This window comes from Notamacropus eugenii, chromosome 1 (genome assembly GCF_028372415.1).
Source record: "Notamacropus eugenii isolate mMacEug1 chromosome 1, mMacEug1.pri_v2, whole genome shotgun sequence".
Taxonomy (NCBI): Eukaryota; Metazoa; Chordata; class Mammalia; order Diprotodontia; family Macropodidae; genus Notamacropus; species Notamacropus eugenii.
The window spans coordinates 156,067,572-156,091,588 of record NC_092872.1 but is presented as its reverse complement, the minus strand read 5'-3'; the positions used below and the strand labels follow the sequence as shown (position 1 = coordinate 156,091,588).

General features: G+C 37.1%; 1 protein-coding gene across 2 annotated transcripts in view; it reads right to left on the bottom strand.

Annotated features, from left to right (window-relative positions):
* IGF1R (insulin like growth factor 1 receptor) overlaps positions 1–24,017 on the bottom strand; it is a 394,443-nt gene that overhangs the window by 41,347 nt on the left and 329,079 nt on the right. For both annotated transcript variants that reach the window (XM_072617064.1, XM_072617069.1), the window contains 7 exons: positions 19,971–20,185; positions 16,323–16,449; positions 11,707–11,945; positions 7,869–8,036; positions 7,424–7,628; positions 1,703–1,989; positions 511–647 (listed from right to left, as the gene is read on the bottom strand). In XM_072617064.1, the coding sequence (XP_072473165.1) occupies positions 511–647; positions 1,703–1,989; positions 7,424–7,628; positions 7,869–8,036; positions 11,707–11,945; positions 16,323–16,449; positions 19,971–20,185 (1,378 nt within the window). The remainder of the gene's footprint in view (positions 1–510; positions 648–1,702; positions 1,990–7,423; positions 7,629–7,868; positions 8,037–11,706; positions 11,946–16,322; positions 16,450–19,970; positions 20,186–24,017) is intronic.

Sequence of the window (24,017 nt, the reverse complement as noted above, 5' to 3'; positions counted from 1 at the left end):
ATGTGCTGCTGTCTCAGATTTTTATCTTACTGTGAATGTATGCTAATTCTCATCTCCCACTGAATCAATATCCAATAAAAGGGGGAGGAGGAACAGAGAAAGTCATGGAAGGCAGGACTCCAGTATGCTTCTTCAGCAGAAGTGACTGTAACATTATGTAATATTTTGTAAGATAAATACAAGTTTGTTTTAAGCAAGTGGATTTCATGTCCAACTGGAAAAATCTCTAAAAGACTGGGGACGGGGGCAACCTTTAGATTGATTACCTGTATCCCAAAGCGATTTTCTGGCATGAAACTAAACATTTTTTCAAATTCAGAAATTAATATGTTTTGCCACCTACTTCTTCTCCTTTTCCTCTGCCCAGGTCAGGGGAGGGAATACAACAGCATTAAAAAATTTCTTGACATTAATTTTTTTAAGTTTATTATAAAAAAAGAGTTCCAGCCTAAATTATATTCATCTGATGCAAGCACAGAAAAAGAAAACGGAATCCTGTCCACATCTTACCTCTACTTGCTGACCATACTTTATTTCATACATTAATATCAGTCCATTGGGATTTTCAGGTTCTGACCACTTCAAGTAGACAGTATTATCTGGTCTTGGTTCCCACAGCACTTGCCCAGGAATATTATCTGCTCCTTCTGTCAAACATTTCCAACAAGTGATAAAATAAGCCAATCAAAGACGAGAGACAAAAATCACACCAACTTATATGAAGCAGTTATGCTAATAAATTATCTACCCTTAATGTAGAATTCTCCAGAGAGCTAAATTGCTTATGGTGGGAACTGCTAACGAATGGTTTTCAGATTTGAACATGTACTGATGGATGAAAGATGCCATCATACAAAAACAATCTCATCTTTAGTTAAAAGAATCTTATTAATTAAAGTATTGTCTTGTACTCTTGGTGTGGGGCAGGAGAACGAATAACTAAAAAAGCTCTGTTTTCTCTTTAGCTGCTTTTTATTTGAGGGCAAAGAATTGGGATAAGAAAGTCAACTAAAAATAGTACAGTAAAGCCTCATTACTTTGGACTCCACTAACTTAGACTATGCAAGAATTCACAAGGGATTGGGCTGAAGTTTACCTTGGTATTAACTATTAAAAAAAAAAAAAGGAAGCTTCCTAAGCCAATGAATAATGTAAGCAAATTACATGGGGGTATTTTTACCCACTGAAAAGGGACCATTTTCAATCACTGTGGTAGGAAATAGACACAAGCCATAGTGTCTTAGACATCTTCAACTAACTAAACACTTATTAAATACCTACTGTCTTCAAAGGTACTATGGTAGATGTAGGGATACAAGGACAAGAAAATCCTTGCTCTCAATCTCTGTTGTACTGGAAGAAGGGAGGAGCAAATAGGCTACAAAGATATGTGGAAGTAAACTAAATTCACTACAGAATAAGCAGGCAAGCACAGCTTAGACTGGTAGTTTGATATACTAATGACAGGTCATCATTGTTTTCTTATTTATCCATTAAAGTAGGGCCCCAGCTAGGTTATAAATTTCACTAGCTTCCTTCAGATGTAGGCATGTGATGGTAAAAACAAACCAAATATCCTCCTCCAATTCTTTAAATATAGTCTATAATTCTGAGTTATTAATTCAGGTGAGCTTCCTAATTAGTTTTAATAAGCAAGACTTAATGGTGTTTAAGAAGAAGCAACTGTTCTGTCTGCTCATACCTGCTGGCATGGTCCTTGCAAAAACAAAGTTAGAAGCGCTACAGCCAAGAGTATCAGCTTCATGGTTGCAGCTGTGAATATCAATTCGGTACAAAGTGAAAGGCCTGAGATGAGAAATTAAAGTCCTCTCTTTATTATCCACTCTGCTCTCCAGGAATGGGTATTCGGATTCAATCTCTTCTGCATCTGACATATTGGTAAAGTGGTCCGCCATTGTGGTGTTCCTGTTCCGACTGGGCAATGTGGAATTGGCAATTTGAAAGACATCCCTACGCCTCCGTTCAGGTCTGCAAGGAAAATGAAAGGCTGACTTTAAAAAGCTTCCACTTTGTTTGCAGAAACAGCTGTAAATAAAGTGTCAAGAAGAACCACAGTGGGAAAATCTGCTAACAAAAGAAAAAAAATCTATTTCTGGGTTGGGATAAAGTCAATAAAGTCAACAAGCCTTGTGCTATGACTTCTGCTAAATGCTGGGGATGTAAAAAAGGTAAAACCAGCCCCTGCCCTCAAGGAGCGTCCAGTCTAAAAGAAGAAATAACATGCAAACAACTATGTAGAAACAAGAGAAAGAAGGCAGGATGACTTGGACTTAATCTCAGTCAGAAGGCGGGGTCCACACAGGGAAAAGCTTCTTGCGAAAGGTTAGATCTTAGCTGAGACTTGAAGTAAGTCAGGAAAACAAAGAGACTGAAATAAGGAGGGAAAGCAGTTTAGTCATGGAGAATAGCCACTGAAAATGCAGAGCAGGGAGATAAAAGGTAAATATAAGATAGTATTTTATATTGCCACATAGGAAAAGAAACAATAGAACAGACTGGGACTTCTCTTTTTTTAAATGTGGATTTTCTATTCTCAGACTTAGAAATCTCAGGATCTTTCTCCTACACCCACAGGAGTCACCCAAACACACCCAAAGGCAAAACTGCCCTGAAGTCATCACCTGAGCATGCAGAATCCTTTTCATGTTTGATTAGAATGATACTGCCATCTGGTTCACAGACCACACAATTAAGCATTAAAGGTTAAAAACCTACTAGCTATATCTCATTAAAATTCATTAGAGGGCCAAGAGAGAGGCAGGCAGGAGCTTTAAAACAATAGGCCAGGTCCTAGATGGGTTAGAGATATTCAACATCACCAGGCAAGAGGGCACTCAAGTGTTTCAAGGACTTTTATTTTTACCTTTTATTTGGCTCCAAAGCTGAATTATTGGGGAGGCGGGGGGGCGGGAAATACTCAGTCTCAAATTAAAATGTGGACTTGTGCTTGTAACAATGATAACAAGAAAAAAAATGTAACTGGGAAAGAGGAAATTTTTCTAAAGAAGTAAACAAGGGAACAGCAACTGTTGATGAGAAACAAGAAGCTAAAAATGTGATCCTAATTTTGATTTTATGGGATGTAGAAAACTGAATTCTGCGGCTCAACCATCTGATCCCTAAAACTAGAATCCTAATGTTAATATCAACAAATAAGAACATAAAATATGTGGGGTTAAAAAAAAAGAGGTAGAGAAATGGTAACCTGTGTTGTAACCTCAAAGCACACTGAGACAAAATCCTGCTGGGTTGGTGACTATCCATCATAGAAAGCATAACAAGTGAGGTGGAAGAAAGAGTGAATTGTACTTGAGAAATAATTTGAGATTCCCAAGAAAATGGTGGTCAGTGTAAGGGAAGAGAAACAAGAAATCCACCTATTTTCTGGTCCAAGGCAATTTCATATATGAAATATAAAACAACAAAGCAAAAGCAGGAAAACTTTCAAATGAAGAGCACAATATCCCAGGAAATAATTTATTTGTTTATTCCACCTAAATTTGGCTAACATCCTGCTGACACATATTTGACTCTAAGGGGAAAAACAAACAACTCAAGTTTATGGAGATGGGAGAGGGTCTGGGAGGTGGGACATTAATGATTTCCTAGTCTACCGTTCAAACGGATTCTACAGTAGAAAGTTTTTATTCCCTGCCTTTTTGCTATAAAACCCTGGGCCCCCCATCAAAATCAGAAACAGGCCAGGGCAGGATGATGTCACAGTACAGATGTCTTCATTTCTAGCAGACACAAAACCACAAGGTTTAAGCTTTATGTTTATGCACTGTATTCTCTTTCAAAATACTGTGGGGTAGGGGGAGGCACCCACAAGATGCAAAACAAAACCCACACCCACAAAACAGAAGCAGAACAATAGGTAGAAGGTTAGAAATCCAAGTTACTGCTAAGGAGGCCTGGGTTCACACGTAAAAAAATTTGCCTCTTGCTTTCTCTGGAAAAAACAAACCACACACAGAACGGTTACAAGTAACACGATGCCTAGGTTTATCCCATGGTGAAATCTTACCATGTCACAATCTCACGTTTACTTGCTACTCAAAGTTCTTACAAGTCACTTAGTAGTTTAGCAATTTACAAGGCTGGTATCTTTTGTTTATCGTAGCTCGAGTTTGTTGAAACAATAGAAAGAAGGAAAACAACAGCTTTCAGAAAATTCAGCAGACATGGAAGAAACAGGATAACATGAAATAAAGTCTTTAGAAACCTATCCAAATAATATCACCTACAGTAAATATTAACTAAGTCATCCGCCTCCCACTCTCCCTGATAAATTCCCACAGGAAAAAGGTTGTGCCTTTCAAAATCAGGGATGTCGGAGAGTAAAATAAAATAGTGGGCTTTTTGAAAGGATGCTAGCAAACTTAAAACATTTACTGCCAAAAAGCCAGCATTCTACTTCAGAAAATATACAACTACTGTTTTACTTTCAAACACTTTGGACAATGTTTCATATGATAAATCAAACTTAACTTGTGTTAGTCCAAAGACTAAATACATAGTACTTAGAATGAATGACAGGCTTTAAAATTATTTTTAATGATTTAAGTTGCAAAACAGAAAGCTCTCCTTTGTGATTCAGTCTTATTCTGTCATTAGGACCACACCTGACACCATAACTTTGTTACAACTTGCACATACTTAAGATTACAAGGGAAAAAAATAAGTAGACAAGATTCTGTTCTCTCTTCCCCTCCCATTTCTGTCTTCATTATTTCTTACAGGAAAAAAACAACAACAAGCAATTTTATATTTCTTTTTAGTTGGAGGAATGAATGTCAACTATAATGGCTAAAATTGCATATTTATGTACTGTTTAATATTAACTGAGCATCACTATGGTGCCCCAAATGAAATCTGACTACTTCTTCAGGAAGAAAGGAGTAGAAAGACTCCTTGAGTTGTAGTAAAGAATGCTTTTTTCCCCTGGTGCTTAAAGACCAGGAAGGTAGGCAGAAGAAGCCGATGAAATCATCTGACAGGAATATTTCGCTTTGTCTACCTAACTTTACTTACAGAAAGTAATTAGATTATGGTACAGTGTCCCCACAGGCACTGTATAAAGGTTACTTTCCCATAACTTTTCTTTGTCTTCTGTACTCTACCCTCATTTACAATTTGTGAAAAAAGGTGTTGCTATAGATCTAGAATACAGGAGTTTCTGCATTCATCAAGAATGACCTTTTTGTGTAGTAAGGACTCAAAATATCGAGCCCTCTGGCATCCATACTGAACAGTTTCCTCCCAACTATAGGTGGAACAAGTTTATCCCTATCTTTGTTGATCATCAAACCACCAAATTCATCTCATTCTGAAGCACTACATATTATGAGTGGAGTTACTGCCAATCTAGACTGAAAGGGCTACGTTCAGAAAATAAATTGTGAGTGCTAACATGAAATGTCACTGCAAGACCCTAAACACTGGCCCCACAAACCAATTATCTTCCATTAAAACCGCTTACCAGAGAGTAAAATATAAATGCAAGTATTCAAATCACTGAGTTCAGTAACTCCTGCTCTAAAATGACTTGCAAAATGTCCTTTGTTACCTACATACCAGCTTGAATTGTATTGGATAATACCCTGAATCCATGGGACTGATATAAATACAGAAAAGATTGATTTGGAAATGGCACTTTTCCCTCTTTTTGCGAAAGTTTTTTATTTCCTGCTTCTCCTGACGTTTTTAAGGAAGACCGGTTTTAGAAACGTAGAACTTAAGAGTTCAAAGGGGCTTCAGAAATCACTTAGACCAATTCTTTCCTCTTATAGATGGGGAGACTGATCTTCAACCACTTAGACAAATGTCAGAAATGTTACTTAAAATGCATTTTGAACTCTTTTATGAACTCTTTGCTGTTGCTCATCCTTCATTTTCAAAGGGAACCAATGACATCAGGGGGCGTGTCTTGATTTGAGCTTGAATTGGATTTAAGTGAGGCAGAGTTACACAAAGTTGTCAGCCTCATCCTCTCTTTCAGAGTCATCGAAGCCCAGTGGTAAGATAAAAGGCAACCAGTGATGGTCTGGGATATAGCAGAAGACCTTGGCATCTTTGATGTCAGACTAAGCTCTAAGCCAGGGGTGGGGAATCTGCGGCCCCAAGGCCACATGAGGCTGTTGAGATCCTCAAATTTGGCTCTCTGACTGAACCCAAACTTCAGAGAACAAATCCCCTTAATAAAAGGATTTGTTCTGTGAAACTTGGACTCAGTCAAAAGGCCACACCCAAGGACCTAGAAGGAAATATGTGGTCTTGAGGCTGCAGGTTCCTTACCCTTGCTCTAAGCACTTCATATTGCCTGTCTCAGTCACTCTCATAGCTGTTGGAACAAATTGTTCTCATCTACCTATTCCACCAGAAGTCTTCGCATGCTTGGGACCGCTCAAAGGCAAAGTGACTAATGGTCTCACAAATAAGCAGTAACTAAACTAAAGGGAGAATGCCTACATACTCAGAGTCAATTAGTTAGTCAACAATTTCCAACATAGCAGACACTTGGCTAAGTCCAGAAAACACAAAGAAGGGCAAAAAAGACAGTTCTCACTCTCACAGTGCTTATAGTCTAATGAAGGAGAGAACATGCAAACAACTACATACAAACAAAATACATATAGGATAAATTGTCGATAATCAACAGTGTTGAAGACTGTTCACGGACTCAGCTGTGCACAGGTCTTGGCAACTGGTGTTATTAGAAGGTACCATAAGATTTTTACTTTAATGCAATTCAGTAGGTGTGCCCTGATTATTTTTTATGGAATGGTATTTTTTGTAGAATAATCATACTTAACTCTGCAGGTAACATGCAGAAGTGCAATATCCTGAATCTCCTAGGCAAAAATGGGCAAGTGGTCCAGCTTCATACCTCTTACTCATGCATCCCTTGGTCACCCTACTGCTCTTAGAAGTAGCCCTTCTACTATTCCCAGTTGCCAGAAGCAGAACAGCAGGATGTAATAAGGAAATGGTTTTGTTTGTGAATGCTTTCATTTGTAAGGCTGGTCTTCAGTATGGGCTCCCAAATATTAAAGGAAGGGGTTCCCTTTGGCATTTACTTAACTTGTGAAACTTTTGCTTTAATCCTCTCACTCAACATTTCCTCATTTTTCTCCTGCCCCCACAGTCAGGGCTTATTTGCTTTCACAATATATCCACCATTATACTAAACAGTTTTCTGCTCATTCCCCCTCCCTCACAACCTTCCTTTCTGGGATGTTTGTTTTTTCTCTTCAATCTCCATTATATCTGTGTTTCGTGACCAATTCCTTCATCTCTCGAATGATTTGAGAACCAAAATGTATCACGGTGGACCTTAGGAGTCCCTAGAGTCATTCTGTGAGTCCCTACTTTAGAAAAATAACGAAAATATGAATCGGACCTGGGTACAAAGATGGAGTTGTGCAGAAAATTCTCAAAGACTTTTCTGTACTCAGCCTCTTCTTTCTCTGCTTGCTTCTCAGCCTCAGTCTTAGGACAAGCACAGCAAGGTCCTTTCTCCCCACCACAGACTTCGGTTTTTGGGTTTTCAGTAACCTCTTCAACATCAATGGTGCCATCAGCATACTTTCTAATAGGAACTTTATCTTTTCAAAAAAGGGCAATAAAAATAGAATGGATGGAATAGTTAAAAACATACATATATCATTATAAGAAAAAAAGACTGTTGACAAACAAGACTAAAGAACTTAGCTTTTATATTTCAACTATAGGTTTAAAAAGTTACCTAATACATAGGGTATAAAGGCCTTGATATTTTTAAACAACAGGAACTAACATATACAGGTTTCAGTATTTTTGGGAGATAATGTACTCAGCATTCTTACCTTTGGAGCAATAATTGTGCTGGTAGAGGTAACTATCTTGGGGCTGCCGCTGCCACCTTACTATGTAGTAAGACAAGTTACCATTTGGAAGAGAAGGAGGATTCCACTTCACAATTAGCTGGGAGGATGAGTTAGATGCTGAAATTACATCCAAGGGAATAGAAGGAACTAGGGGGAAAAAGTAAGCACATGTTATAGAACGGGATGTATCTCATTGCCAAATTAGCACAAATGAACACAAATACTATTTCATATGAGGGAGGCTTATCATAGGAAAGTTGACTACCGCGTGATGACATTTTTCAGCAATAGTTTGTGTTTGTCCTTTGTTTTTGAAGAGGACCATGGCATCAGAGAAATGATGTCATGGCTTGCACTGGACTTTGTTTTGAGTGAGACAGGGCTGTGCAAGGTAATCAGCCTTACTTATCCTCCTGAGGCATGTGGATTCAGTGACCAGATATTCATCAGGATGACTGGAGACGGCCTGGAACGCAGTGGAAGACCATGGTCTTTTAGGCTAAGGGCTTTTCATGTACTCATTTAAAGTGAAGTAATGCTCATTCAGTGAACAGGCCTCTTTAACAAGTTATGGTATAAAAAGCTATAGTAGGTTACAAAGACTACTTTACATTAGGTATCTCAGTGATGCAATAGCTGAACCTAGAATCAGGAATACCTAAGTCCAAATCCTGCCTCAGGCACTTCGCTGTTTGACCCTGGACAAGTCACTTGATGTCTGTAATCATTAGCTTACTCATCTAAAAAATGAGGACAATCATAGCACTTACTTCACAAGGCTGTTGTGAGGACTAAAGGCCATAATAGGTGTATAGAGCTTTGCAAACCTTTAAGTGCTGTGTGAATTATTACAGGATTGTAAACATTGGTGGAAGGAGTACACAGACCATCAAAATTAGATTCTTGAAGTATTAAAAGAAATATATCTACATATTTGACTTTTCTAAATAAAAATGCTGTAAATCTCATGATCAATTCAAAAGAAATCTAAAAAGCCCAACATCTGAATTAATGATTGCAAAATCAAAGTCCTTATGAACATTCTAAGTTTGACTATAGTTAGAACAGTATGGTTTGTTTAAGCAAAATGTATGCAGGGTGAATATTTAGTAGTTATATGTAATAAGACTATGTGAGTGTTTTCTTGTGAGCAGGGGGGAAAATTACTAAGAAGTTTATGCTATTTAACTCCAAGATTTTATGGGGGGGGAGGGGAAGGCTAGGGAAGGGAATCTAATGACAGCATTCTTAGCAGGGTTTCAGAGATACATAAGGCAAATGAATTAAAATGAAATATTAGTGCAGATTTAAGCCATAAAGGAGGACATTTATATACACCAAAAACAACTTATTATAAGTTTTTGAGAATAGGGACTAGACTTATCTATGATTTCATTGCAATAGGGAACTTCAACATAATGAAACTTCCTCTTTAATGTAGGTTGTCAGTCACTTTCTCTGCAATTTTGAGTTTTTCTTAGAGAAGTGTTTAGATTATGGAGAGGTGAAATACCTTGCTAAGAATCACAGGATCAGTATATTTCACATGAACAGAATATAGTACCTCATGGTTATCCATGGCAATAGGGGTGCAACATTTAAATGGATGTATGAAATATAAAGCTAATCCAAAAATTAAATTACAGTCAATAATCACAAACCTTTCCCTCTAAAAGTCTTTAATTTGAGCAGTTAGCAGTGCAGGTACAGAACTGATTTGAGGCTCTTTTTTTTAACTTTTATCTTTTCATAGTGATGTCAATAAGTAAAGATGAAGACAGAGAAAAGGAGATATAAAGATCAGGGGAAAAAATTCATCAAATGGAAAAGCATCCCTGAGTAGGAGCTAAAATTTCAAATATTTTACAACTGATTTTGAAAAAGCAATTTTACTAAACAGGAAAATACTTAACTCCAGGCAAGTCACAGTAATTTGGTTTAACTTTTTTTCTCTGGCTACCCCCCATTTTCTTCACAACCCAAAACCAAAACTAACTTGCACAGAAAAAGAAGGCTACGAGAGGCTCATGTGGCCCTCTGTGAAAATTTGTTCTAATTTGAGTTTATTTTTAAAAAGAAAAATACAAACACCCTAAATTTTGAAGTTTCTTCCAGAATGCAAGTCTCTCTCACTCTGAGATACTTTAGCAACATTTTTATCCAGCACATTTTTAAAATTAGAAGAGGATGGCCAGCTCCAGGATACTTTAAAAATATTATCATGCACACACAAGGTTCTGTACACCTTCAAGGCATGATTCTTTTGGGAGAGGATATGACTAACACTAGCTTTTTTTTTTTCAAAGTAAATAAGACCACTTGATACTTAGCCACATGAGGGTTTCCAAAAATAAGTATTTCAAAAACAAACAACTTATCCACACATATTTCATATGATAGATGATGTAAAACAGCAGATACCTGAGGCAAAGACCCAGGCATTTCTTTATTCCTGTCATTATCCTTACCATTTCTGAAAGACGGGAGGACAAAGTATGGCAACGAACGGGCTCAGTTTCCTCAAGTGCCAGTTTTTCATTTTTATATGGAAGAAGGAAAGCACCTTCAGTGAAGTGTGCATAAGTGTCCTGTTCCTTGGCTCTTCCACATTCCAAGATGAGCCATTTGCCCCAAAAGGATCCATAGGCTCATTCGCCACTTTCTGGGCAAAAAATGGAGTCCTTGCGTGGCATGTCACCACAGCCCACTGTCCTTCCGCTAGCTTTTGAAAACTGGATGTTAAACTTTCATGGTATCATTCCATCTCTGTCAGTTGACCTAACTGAGGTAGCTAATAGGCAGATGGAAGAGGAAAGGAAGAAGGCTTTACATTTATAAGCCCAAACTAAAGAGATTCATAAAAGGCCTACCCCCTTACGCCATCCTCTGTCTGACCTTCACTGCTACTTAACATTCTTTTATGGAAGCTGGCAACAGTCACCATGTAACCAAAAATGATCATGTGATTGTGATATTAGACTTCTAAAAAAAAAGAGAGCTGTGTCTTCCTACTTCTCATGTGCTAAGCTGGCTTCTAGATATTTGCTAATGTAAAGAGATCAAAATTTCTTACTCTATTACGTACTTTCCAAAGTTAGAAATTAAGCAGTAAAAGGATAGTTTGGAAAAAAACAGGATAAAGACAGTTAACAGCCTCATCACTATTGCCAGTGAGCCATTTGGGCCAGCTCAACATCTATGCTCTTTTGAGCTTATAAAGAAACACAATCTGAATATCAAATATACAAAATGGACATTTTGAAAGATGGGGCTTGGTCAACTGCACATTCACATTCTGAGAAAAACAAGTCAGGCAAAATATAGATCTTCCTTCCTTCCTTCCTTCCTTCCTTCCTTCCTTCCTTCCTTCCTTCCTTCCTTCCTTCCTTCCTTCCTTCCTCCCTTCCTTCCTTCCTTCCTCCCTTCCTTCCATCTTTCATCCCATCTTTCTGTCCTTCCTTCCCTAGGAGGAAACTACATTTCCTCATTGGGCAGATCCTATGGAATAGATCTGATCATATCAGGAAATAATAAGATAGTTAAGTGCAAAGTTGGAACTGTTCTAAGTATGGCAGGGAAGGTGTGTTACAGGAGACAACACAAGGGAATTAGAAGTAGGGAAAACATGAAAAGTATGTGGTATACATAAGCAAATGAGCATGACGAAGATGGTCAAAGAGTGCAAAAACCTCACAAGGACTTATTCCATCTCTAAATCCATTTCTATAATGTTTATATGTACCTCTATTGAGCTAAAGGGAGGAAAAAAAGGTCTAGCAGGATAATGCTATTTTCTATGATACTGTATGGTAGATACCTGCAGCTTTGGTACGAATATACACAATTTCACTTTTTGCTCCCCGGATGTGATCATTCTCCACCATTGTGAGAGTAACTGCTTTGACGTAGATTGCATACTGAGTCCAAGGTTTGAGTCCCTGCAGTAAAATTCCGGGTTTGGCATCCTTATTTGGAGGGAGGTCCACATCAACCATGTTCCAGCTGTTAGAGCCACATGCATCTTGCCCATCATACTCAGTGACATTCTTGAATGGTCTGAAAAACAATCAACAAAATCCGTATGCTATTTTGGAGCACTTAAAAAACTCAAAACTTTCTTGGAAGAAAATGACATCAGACTTCCTAGAAGAGGGGCGCTAAGGAAATCAAGAGTCTGAGCTTTGCAGCAGAGTAAACTAGACTAGACCAAGATTTCTTGGTTTCACCTTTCTTTTCCCACCTACTCAGAGAACTGAATACTCTTGAATCAGACAGAAGATTACATTCCCATGCTCACTGAGATAAGCCAAGATATCTTTAGGTATACAGATAATTGTTGTTTACTTCCTTTCTCCGTGATAGCAGATTAGCAATATTTTAAGGCAATTTTTTGCCATCAAGAGGCACCAATAAATTACTTACCAGAGGAAAGTATCAGTTATTAGTAAGGACTAAGGGCAACATTAAATGTAAAATGATTTTTTCCTCCTCAAGGAAAAAAGAAACTGTTACAAAGTGGTATCTGCAAACAATTATGAGGCTACAGATTTAGAAAACTCATGAATTAAGTAACAGTTTATCACAAAAAGAAACAGATTTTCTAAATTCATTTAATTCATTATGCTGCCCCTCCCAGGTCAGGGGTAGAGGGGAACTTAGCTCTGCTAGGCTAGAAAGCTCAGTCATCAGTGACTATTCTCTCCCTGGCCTTCACCCTCCATCCTCACCTTTGGTAGCCACTTCTTGACTTCTGATTCCCATCACCTTTCACCTAGACTAATGTAATCACGCTTCTTAACTGGATTCTGTATCTCATCATCAAGCCATTCTCTACACAGCTGCCGACATAATCCAAGACACAAACAAGCTTATGTTACTCCTCCCTAATAAAAAACCTACAATGACTCCCTCCTGCCTCTATGATAATATACATACATACGGTAATGACAGCCACAATTTCTTAGGTGGAACAGTCGATCAGAGGGCTGGATCTAATCAGGAAGACCTTAATGCAAATTTGGCTTCAGACACCAGTTAGCTGGGACAAGTCAGTTAACCTGTTTGCCTCTAGATAATAATGTCATTTACTTGCCAGGATTAAGGGGCAACTAGGTTGTACAGTAGACAGAGCACTACACCTTGAGTCAGGAAGCCCTGAGTTCAAATTTGACCTTAGACCAGGCCTGTACAACCTGCAGCCTCTCTGTTTTTGTACATACAACATCCTCTACATTTTTCATGGGCTGCCTGAAATCTTTTGTTTTGCCACAAGAGGCCTTCAGGTCAAAGATTATGCAGGTCTGCCTTGGACACTAGCTGTGAGACCCTGGGCAAGTCACTTAACGTGGTTGGCCACAGTTTCCTCATCTGTAAAATGAACTGGAAACCACTTCAGTATCTTTGCCAAGAAAACCCAGAAAAAGGGGTCATGAGAAATCTGTCACAATGAAAAAACGACTAAACAAACAAAAAACTCCAGAGTTATTGTGAGGATTAGTGAGAAAACAACTGGAAAATACTTACAACAGTACCTGATACATAGTAGGTCCTATATAAATGTTAGTTAATATTATTAATCTGATCTTCCAAAATTCTTGCAGATTATTTCACTTTATATACTGTATGTCTGGGCCAAATTAGACTACTGTTGATTCCTCTGTTTCAACATGCTGTCTCCTACTTTAGTGTGCTCACAGAGGCCGCATCCCATACCTGGAATGGAATCCTCCCTCCTCATCTCTACCTTGAGGCATCCTCTTCCTTTAATGGTCAGCTCAGGTGAAATCTCTTCATTCCCTCTACCCCTCACTCCACCATGGAAAGTGTTCTCTCACTCTTCAAATTTTCCTAGAGCGCTCTAAGATCATAGATTATGAGTTGGAAGGACCCTAAGAGACTCTCTGGGGCAGCTAGCTCGCACAGTGGATAACAGTGCTGAGCCCCTAGTTAGGAAGTCTCATCTTCCTGAGTTCAAATCTGGCCTCAGATATTTACTAGCTGTGCGGCCCTGGGTAAGTCACTTAAATTTTTTTGCCTCATTTTCCTTATGTGTAAAATAAGATGAAGAAGGAAAGGTAAACGACTCCAGTATCTTTGCCAAGAAAAGCCCAAATGGGTTCATGAAGAGTTGGATATAACTGAACAATACAAGAGATCATCCAGGATAATCCCCTCATTGTACAGTTGAGGACACTAAGGCCTAGGGAGAGGACTTGCCCAAACTGATAAGGGTAGTAATAATATATTTGTGAAATGAATTCAGATGTTCTGATTATAATTCAAGCAATCTTCCTGCTAGACCACTGTGAACCCAATTCCCCATTATACTTTAGGACAGTTTTTTGTTGTTTTTTTTTTCTAGAAATGAACATTTTTTATTATTTTTTTTTAAATCTGTTTTTTTCAAATTGCATGTTAAAATTTTGTTTTAAACATAAAAAAGTTTTCACTTCCAAATCCTACCCCTCCCTTTCCTTTATTCTTCTCTGTGTATTCCACCTCTACCCCTAATTGGAGAACATTTTCCTTGAGGTCAGGACTGTGTCATTTTTAAATTATATAATCCTAGTATCTAGTTCTATACCTAGCATATACATACTTACACCTGTGACATATGTATGTATGTAAATACACATTTATATATAGAATTATTTGATTCAAAACTGTAATTTCTTCAGTGTGGGGGATTCCCAGTGTGGAAACTACCTCCACAGATGCTGACTAGAAAGTCATCCCTTACTAATAATCTTAGGGAGTTGTCTGGGACCCTTAGAAGTTAAATGACTTACCAATAAATCATTTAGCAAGTATGTTTCAGAGGAAGACTTAAACACAGGTCTTAAATCCAAGACTAGCTTTTACCTCTTATATTAGCTCTTATTCCCTATGTTACCCTACCTCTTGACATAGTGCTTAGAACATAACATGTACTTAATAAATCTTTGCTGAGAAATGACTGATGGTGTCAAAGCCTTAAGGTTATTCCAAAAGAAAAAAAAGTGTTATCCCTTAAATTAGTAAGTTTAATAACATACTACTGTGGTTCTCCACTGTCACCTTGTGATAGACCACAAAAACAAGCAAGCATTTTACTATTTTGGTTTTTAAAAATGAATTTTTAAAAACAGTGCTACAAACAGGGGACATAATATAACAAAGAATTACAGCTATTACTGTAATAATTTTTATTTATTTAAAAAAATGTTTAACATCACTCCCACTTTCCAATTATACCCATCTTCCTCTAACCTAAACCCTCTCTTGTAACAAGTAAGAACAGTCAAGTAAAACAAATCATTATATCGATCATTTCTGAAATGTATGTAGACTTCGTTACAGACCTAGAGTCTGCCATCTCTCTGAGGGGTGGGAGTTTTCTTCCCAGTAATCAGACTGATCTCTTCCCATTGGCTACATCCTTTCCAAGTGGCAAATTATGGAACAGCCACTGTTCTCCACATAAACCAACAAGCAAGAAGCAGAAAGGGAGTATTTAGTGTTACCACAACTCCTTTACAATGATCCCTAGCCTCAGAGTAAAGAGCCAAGTGATTAAGAGGGTAAGACAACAGATATGGTGAACTGATTAGGAACCAAGGAAAAGGAAGAGTCAAGGTGATCTGATAGTTGCAAAGCTGAAGGACCAAGAGATTGATAGTTCCACTCGTAGGAATGGGGAAACTGGAAAGAAAAGACAATTTTGGAGTCCAAGTGATGAATTTAGCTTTAAGTTTATTGAGTTTAAAAGAAATGGAGCTTTTTTAGATTTAGAAATATGAGCTTGAGGTGAGAAATCAAAAAGTTTAAGATGTTGACTTAGGAGTCACCAGCATCACGATGGTAGTAATAGCACAGGAATAGGTCAAGTCCTTGAGGGAAGGAGGTATAGACACAGAAAATAAAAAAGCATAAGATCAAGTGTTGGAGGAAGACCACACTGGCAGTGGAATTATTGAGAGACTGATGTAAAGGAAGCATCACATTCCCCAGTAGTCTATTTTTAAATTTGGGAATAGACTTACCCATGGACATGAAAGATGAAATATGACAGACACATCATAGGAGTAAGAAGAGTTTACATAAGTATGATAGTATGGGAGACATAACGTGTTGCGTAAATGCTTCTGAAAAGCTCTTTATCTTTGGCTTATTAAGTTAAATATCTCTAAATACCCACTAAATAATGAAAGACTTCAAACTGACATTTCCCTACTTCTAGATTGAGCACTACATGACGTCCAAAGAAAGCTTGAAAGGAAGGGCACTTGAGGATGAAAAGAGGGCACTACAAATAGTAGTGATTTCCCTAGGGCCTTTGCTGACTCACTAGATTTTTCATTCAGCTAATAAACAGAGTGGTCAAAAGTGTAACCTTATCCACTCTTCACACTATCTACAGAATGACATCATCAGGCTCTGACCATAGATACTCACGCCTCTTTGAAGTAAACAGTAAAGCTAATAAGATCCCTGTAATCAGGAGGACGATATCGTTGCCATGTTAGCTTAATCCGGCTCTTCATGGTGATGTTGGAAATGAAATGCAAAACGTCACTTTCACCTGAAGCACAAAGAAATGTCAATTAGTGACAAAATGTGTTTTGTTTTCCACAGTCACATGATGATAATTTCCCACACTATTCATTGAAATTAGCCCTATCATCAATTTTTTTTACTGTAGTTTCTAGATGTCTTTATTGATACTAACAACTGTTCGTTTTTAATTTATTCCTGAATTCTTAATTGGTAACTTGTAGGATCTCTTAAAAATTGTTTTGAATGCTGACCACATGACCTGGACACATATCTAAGGAAATAGAAGGGCTGCCATTTGTCATACAATCCAGTGGACTTAGTGATGAACCTGCTCTGTTTGTTTTAACTCAAAACAGTGGGACCACTTGAATGTATGAGAAAGTGATCTTATCTTTCTAACCAATCCCCACTAACACCTGAACTACCAGTGGGGCTCAATTACGATAAAAAAAAATACGGCTGTGCAAAATTGAGTTCTCTTATATTTATTCTGGCTTCTGCTATTTAGATTTACATCTTCCACAGAGAAAATGACAAAACTGTAATTACAGGCTCGATCCTGACAAAACTCCAAAAAAACTTGTTCAGAACTTGTTAATGAACAGATTGAGAGGATACCTTAAGTTTAAGGCCCTAGGCTGGTTTGGGACTAAAAATGGGCAAGACTGGTAGCTTCTATGGCACAAAAAAGATATTTTGTGATAACAAACTGAATACAATGACCATTCAAGGGGGACAATTATCTAAAGCCTAATGATGAGGATTAACAATGATGATAAAGAGTTAATGTTTATGTTAAGAGCTTTAAGGTTTACAAAGAACTTTACAAACATTGCCTCATGTTATTCTTAAAAACAACCCTATCACTAGACAGAAACAACAGGATTTACCCTTTGGTGTTGTTCAGTTGTTTTCAGTCATGAGTGACTCTTTGTGACCCTGTTTGGGATTTTCTTGGCAAAGATACTGGAGTGGTTTGCCATTTCTGTCACCAGCTTATTTTATAGAAGAAGAAACTGAGACAAACAAGTTTAAGTGACTTGCCCAGGGTCATGCATCTAGTAAGTATCTGAGGCCAGATGTGAATTCAGGTCTTCCTGACTTCAGACCTGGTGGTCTATCCACTGTGCCATTTAGCTGCCCATGGTAACATAGCTAGTAAGTATTAGGGGCAGTATTTAAACCCAAAACTTTCTTGACTCCAAATCCGGCACACATCTTAGTACACACCCTGTTTCTTGGGCATACAAATGTTTTGTCTCAATTCAGTTTGGAATAGGGAGTATATGTTGCTAGAGAGAAATAAGTCTTGAGAAAAACTGGATCCTTCTGCCAGTTCCTTCTCAGAACATAGGAAACAAATACTGCATGAGCATAGAAGAAGAAAAAAATTTCTCTAAGGTCTTCTTGGTTTTCTATCTCACAGCCAAGTATATATTAGCAATCAGGAAAGAATCCTCAATCTGAGAACTAGATACCTACACATCATGGCTTCACACTTACTTGTATATCTCTAAATGGTAGATAAGAAAACAGATAAGAAAAGTTTTGTTCAGTCATTTCAGTCATGTCCAAGTCTTTGTGACCAAATATTGGGATTGTCTTGACAGAATACTAGAGTGGTTTGCCCTTTCCTTCTCTAGCTCATTTTACAGATGAGAAACAAACATACCCCATGAAAAAGGAATATGGTGGCTTCTTGTGAAGCCAATCTGTTCATATGAAAGGGAATAATAAACATAAATGCTTTCCAGTTCATACTTGCCCTCAGTTTACAATAGCTAGTTTATATAATCTTGGAAGCTGAAAAGACTAAATGATTGATATTTAGGAAAATAACTCAAATGCTACTAACATATTATCCCTTGGTTCACAATGATGACATTGCTGACCTGTCATCAGCAGAACATGCAGAATTGTTTTTCTAGCAATGGCAGTGGAATTGTCCTGACTGACTCAGAGTAAGACATGCATTATGAATTGTTTTTCTAGCAAGGACAAAAGAATTGTTGTGAATGACCCATCCATACTCTCTTGTCTGGTCACCTGTATGACCAATAGCAAGTATTTAGAAGACAGAAGGCTGAAGTGAAAAGCGTGATTTGTGACAATGAAACAGAGTAAAACTAACAGAGTGAAACCACTGACGCATTGGTTCCATCAGTATTGGCTCTAAACATGCACAGATAAACGGAATTTGAAGATAAAAACCATTAATTTTAGCTCACGAAGATACCATAGAAACTTACTTGGTGGTCAGAAATATGGGAATTATTTGAGGGGACCATTTTCAATATTTATGATTTGATAGATCAGAATAGTTAAAAATTGAAGAAAAATACATTTTCAAAATATTGTTAGATAGGATTCTATAGTAGTTAGGTTGTTTTCTTATGGAAATGGTATGGCTAAAGAAGGTGAAAAGCTAGGAGTGAGAGAAACAAGCAAAGGAGATTGGGTTCCTAGTTTGTGAAGACATTTTGCAGCTTTCCAGGTAAATCCCTCTTGGCTCAAGGACTTCCAATACAACAGTGTAAGAGTCTATCATGTTAATCCAGCTGCCAACAGAGCAAACTAAAATTGAATGTAAAAACTACTTGTAGAGTTCTTTAGCAACTGCCACTGCCTTGGTTATTTAAAAATATCTACTCCCCCAACCCCTCTCCCATCATTTTCCTCATTAAAAGAAAAGGGGATAAAAGTTTTTAATGAACTGCACATTTTTGCTTTTTAATAATGGAGAGGAGAGTAAATTCCTCAGTTCAATTTGGCTTCGGGTTCACTTCCATTATCCTCTCTTTCTCCATCCCCTCAGGAAATATCTCCCTAAAAAAAATCACTACTCTGGAATGCAGGTTTGTATGATAACTTTTGAGGACATCTTTACAAATGAGTTACAATGGCCTGAAAGTAGATCTTACAACAATAAGCAGAAGTATAATAATATGCATTTTCAATTTCAAAATCAATTCAGACTCTAATTTTCTGGTTCTCTCTATGCTTTCAGAGGTCAGGAGCAGGCTGGGGGAGGAAGGATTTATGAAACCTTGCTATAACAGTTTCAAGGAACTGTTGGTGGCTGACACTGCTGTGGTTGTATTACTAGCTAACTCCACATCTGTAATTCCTTTAAGATAGTAAGGGCTCAGTTAGCTAAACGCTGTGACCCTGGTGAGCCATTGTCCCTTCTTTAAACAAGAATCTATGCTCGATTCTGTTTATAGATCCATGTCTAAAGAGACAGTCTACTGTGTGTATTCCAGAAATATCATATTGCAGTGAGCATAGACACACACTATTATTCATCTTGCTAATACACATGCTTACTAAAGGAAATATACAAACACAAAAATAGGATGATTTGCCATAATACTAACAATGAAGGATTTTATACATTTTTCTGAAATCTATTTTTATATAGACTAGGGTCTGATTCTACAATAAGTTAATAAGCAGAGGTTGGGGTACAGCAAAATGGATACATTAACTAGAAAAAAGGTTATTATTTATAACTATTTTTAACAATACTTTTGAACATCAACTTACAAGAGGCTCTTTCTCCATTATTCCTAGTGTTTATGTCCCCTTTGCTCTGGCGACCTTTAGTTCCGGACACTTCCTCCATTCGATAAATTTCAGAAACACACAATTTGGGATTAAAAGCAAAATACATTTTCCCTTCTTTGATTGTCAGATTATGGAGGTTCCAGTCCCAGAGTTGTTGCAAATTCTGGTTATCAAGGACGTAGAAAGAATAATTCCTGTGAAATGATAAATGAATATTAATGTACATATAGTTTTCTGATGCCAGTCTTTAGAGTGCAGCTAGTCAACATATGTCTTTTTTAGCATCCTGCTTTATAATTTATTTCCTTTGACAATAACAGATTTGGTTATTAACAGCATGTAAGAATAGAAAGTTACTCTTAACAATAGTAATGAAATGATTCAAGGACAACATACTGAAATCGATAAGATGCTAATTAATTTTCATGACCTCTATTATGAACAAATATGTTTCTTACACAAGAGGATGTTACTAGTATTATTCCACAGCAAATGCCTTCATAATTTTTCTTAGTACAGTACCATATATATCTATATATGTGTATATATGTGTATGTATATATGTATATATGTATACACACATAGATACACGTATGCATAAAATAAGTATAAAATGTAACAGCAACACTCTGTTAACCAAGCAGAACTTATAATCTTTAGGATTTAATATGAGCTTCCCATTAGGAGAGAATGGAATATTGGATAGGATGACGTGACGGCAAGTGCAACAGCTAACACATCTTGTGCAACACTTTCAGATGAATCCAGGATGACTCTCTTCTGTCAATATGAATCAACTTGAAAATAACAGTTCCTATGAATAGTTGAATAAAATTTATAGGGGGAAAAGTCCCTGTCAGTGATTAGATTTATGGGGGGGGAAAGTATCCTATCAATGATGATGTTTCAAAATCAGAAGAAAGAATCAATAAATCAATGCTAACTTTTATCTTAATGCTAGACAAAGCTTAATATGGCTTCCCTTACCCTAATTTCACTAGCAAGAAAGAAGTGCACCAAAATACCTCAATGAACAAAACATTCTTTTTCCCAAAGGGGAAAACATGAATTATGAGTCATGATTTTGACAAATAAGTGTCAAACACGACATTTATATCTCTGATTAATCACTTTAAAACATAATTAAGTTTTTCAATAAATGCAAGCAACTTTTGTAAGTTTTGGAAGGGGAGTCAAGCAAAAGTCAATGCTAGTAAAGCATTGGTATTTGGGATACTATATAAAATTCTAGAGTCCCCCAAAAGGCATCAAAACAATAACCACACACATGTGAGATAGCCCCCCTCTCTCTTCTTTATCTGGCCCTATTGCTATCATATTTAAAATTCAAGTGTTGAGGCCATCTCTTTTAAAAAGTCTTCAATTATTAACTTAGAATTAAGGTAAAACTCATGTACAAAACTAGACTGCCTTTGAAGCTGCTTCCCCCTATTAACTTAGATTGAATTTTTTAGAGTTAATATTCAATTAATTTAATAAAAGTATCTATTCTGAGCTCAATTTCTATCATTGTTTAACTTAATAAGAAGTTGGTTTTCCTTTTGATTCACCTTTTCCTAAATCTTTTAAATTGAGTGAGTTAAGTACTTAAAAAAAATCTTCTCCTTGTATATAAACTTTGAACTAAGTTTTTCTTCTAGATTCCAGGAATCCATTTTAACTGCCCAGGCAAATGAACCTGTTTCTCTATCCAGATGTAGCTTTTTAATTTGTATCATAGACCTCCTCAAAATGCTGGCCTTCCCAGCTAGTTCAGTCAGAGTTAATACCCCTAATACTAAGTAAGAATTCACTGACGGGCTAGAGAAAGAGGAAGAGGAAATTACAAGTATGACTTGCTTAGAACAGAGAGGAGAGGCACACCTCAGAGTTAAGGTTATGGGGGAAAAGAATAGAAAAATTCTTTCCCCACAAAAATGGGTACAAATCCTACATCTCTACCTCATGGAAGGCTTGGAAGAGTTAGTGCTAATGGCAGCTCTTGCTTCTATACTTCCTGGAAAAACACTGGGTCATTTAAACTTGGTTGATAGAACCTACCCAAATGCAAGAAAACAGGTCACTTTACTAGAGGAAAAAAAAAATTGGTTGGCTCTTCAGAACTGGCCCTAGGGGGCAACAAAACACAGCACACCAGAGGTGACCTGAAACTCAGAAGAATCTTCACTTCTTCAGTGGTCAAAGCCTTGCCCAATGAGGAAACCCAATACTTGGATACTTGTCATTTGGGTAAGTTTCCGTTTGCCAATTTATGATGATCCAACTATTTGCACATGAATCTCTTTTTGTGTGATTAGAATGATGACATTTTAATGGATTCATAAGAAAAACTTTCATTTATCACTTTAAGGTCTGTAGAACATTTTGTATATATGGTAGAAAGAGCACTGGATTTGGAGACAAAAGACTTGAGTTTTAGATTAATCATTCAATCAATAAGTATTTATTAAATACCTTCCATTTGCCAGGCACTGCGCAACATGCCAGGGAGGCTAGTAGAAAGGATGAAACAATCCTTAACCTCAAGGAATTTACAAACTAATGGACTCTATGACCTAATATGTCAAATTTCTGCTAGGCATTTAATCTGAATCTCTGTTTGCTCTTTCCTAAAATCAGGATAATGATACTGATGTTAACTACTTTCTGGAGTTGTTGAGAGGATCGGATGAAACAACTGCTATGATGTGGTTTGCAGAACATAATGCCTCAGAGTTAAGAAGGCTTATATTTAAATCCTGTCTCAGATACACATGGATATATTATGCTGGGCAAGTAATTTAATTTGTCAATATTCCTATTGAAGTAAGACTCTCAGTTGAAGATCTGCATTGGTAGAAAGAGTTGATGACACTAATAATCACAAGTCTATATCTCCCTAACTTCTTTCCCCACAACATAGACATTTATATTTGATATTCAAGAAATCAACCTCTTTACTATAAATTGAGAGGGATGGGGAGAGGAACAGTGAGGTCATCATTTTTCTGAAGACCTAAGAGTTTTAGTTTAATTTAGCAAGGTCAATGTCAGTGGTGTGATAAGCCAATAACAAACATGTGGTCTTGGGTTGCATGAGATAAGCAGAGTATCCAGCATTAAGCAAGGGATCATGTACTCTCCCCTTGATTAGACACTTTCAGTGTTCAGTTCAGTTCAGTTTTAAGAAGAACATTAATAGCTAGACATAAGCAGGCAGGATAATGAGGAATTCTCAAAACTACTGATACCAAACTCAAATAGAAATGATTTCCATAGGTTCCATATCAACTTGGAAAACTACAAATTAACATTATGTTGTATTATATTTTTCTTTATTTATTAAACATTTCCTAATTACATTTTAATTTGACTCAGGTAGTGCTTTCGAGAGTTTTGTAGTTACTGCATGTTTGACACCACTGCTCACAATCAGATGTTCTGGGCTGGGCTTGACTCAGGTCAATTCTCTGGTAGTTTATATTCAATATTGGATCAAAACAAGATGCCATTCAGTAGTAAACAAAGGGAGATTTAATTAGTGATAGAAGGACAGTGAATGAAATTCCCTTGAGTTGCTCACAGTGGTTCGTGAAGCAACAGCATGTGCTTGGAGCTCACTCATTCTGATTATTTTGTACTCAAATGACCAAGAAGTGATGTGGACAGCTTGAGCCAATAAAGTCTCAATGATGATTTCAATACATTTTAAGAAAAAATTTCTTCTCTTGCATTGGTGTAGGGGTTAGGATGTTGAACCTATCACACCATACCATACAAAGGAACTAAGGGTGGGGAAGTAATTAACCGGAGTGCACGGAATAAGGAACAGTGGTTACAAGTTTGAAAAAGACAAATTTAACCTTGAGTCAAACAGCAATAGTAACAATGCCACTTCCCTATTAATTAGAGCTATTTGAAAGTTTGGAAATTGGGTTTCCAAAATAAGGATTGGCCAAGTTTTTTTATATATGCTGTAGAGGGGATTCTTGTTTGGATAAGGGCTGAAAGGTGATATGGTATACT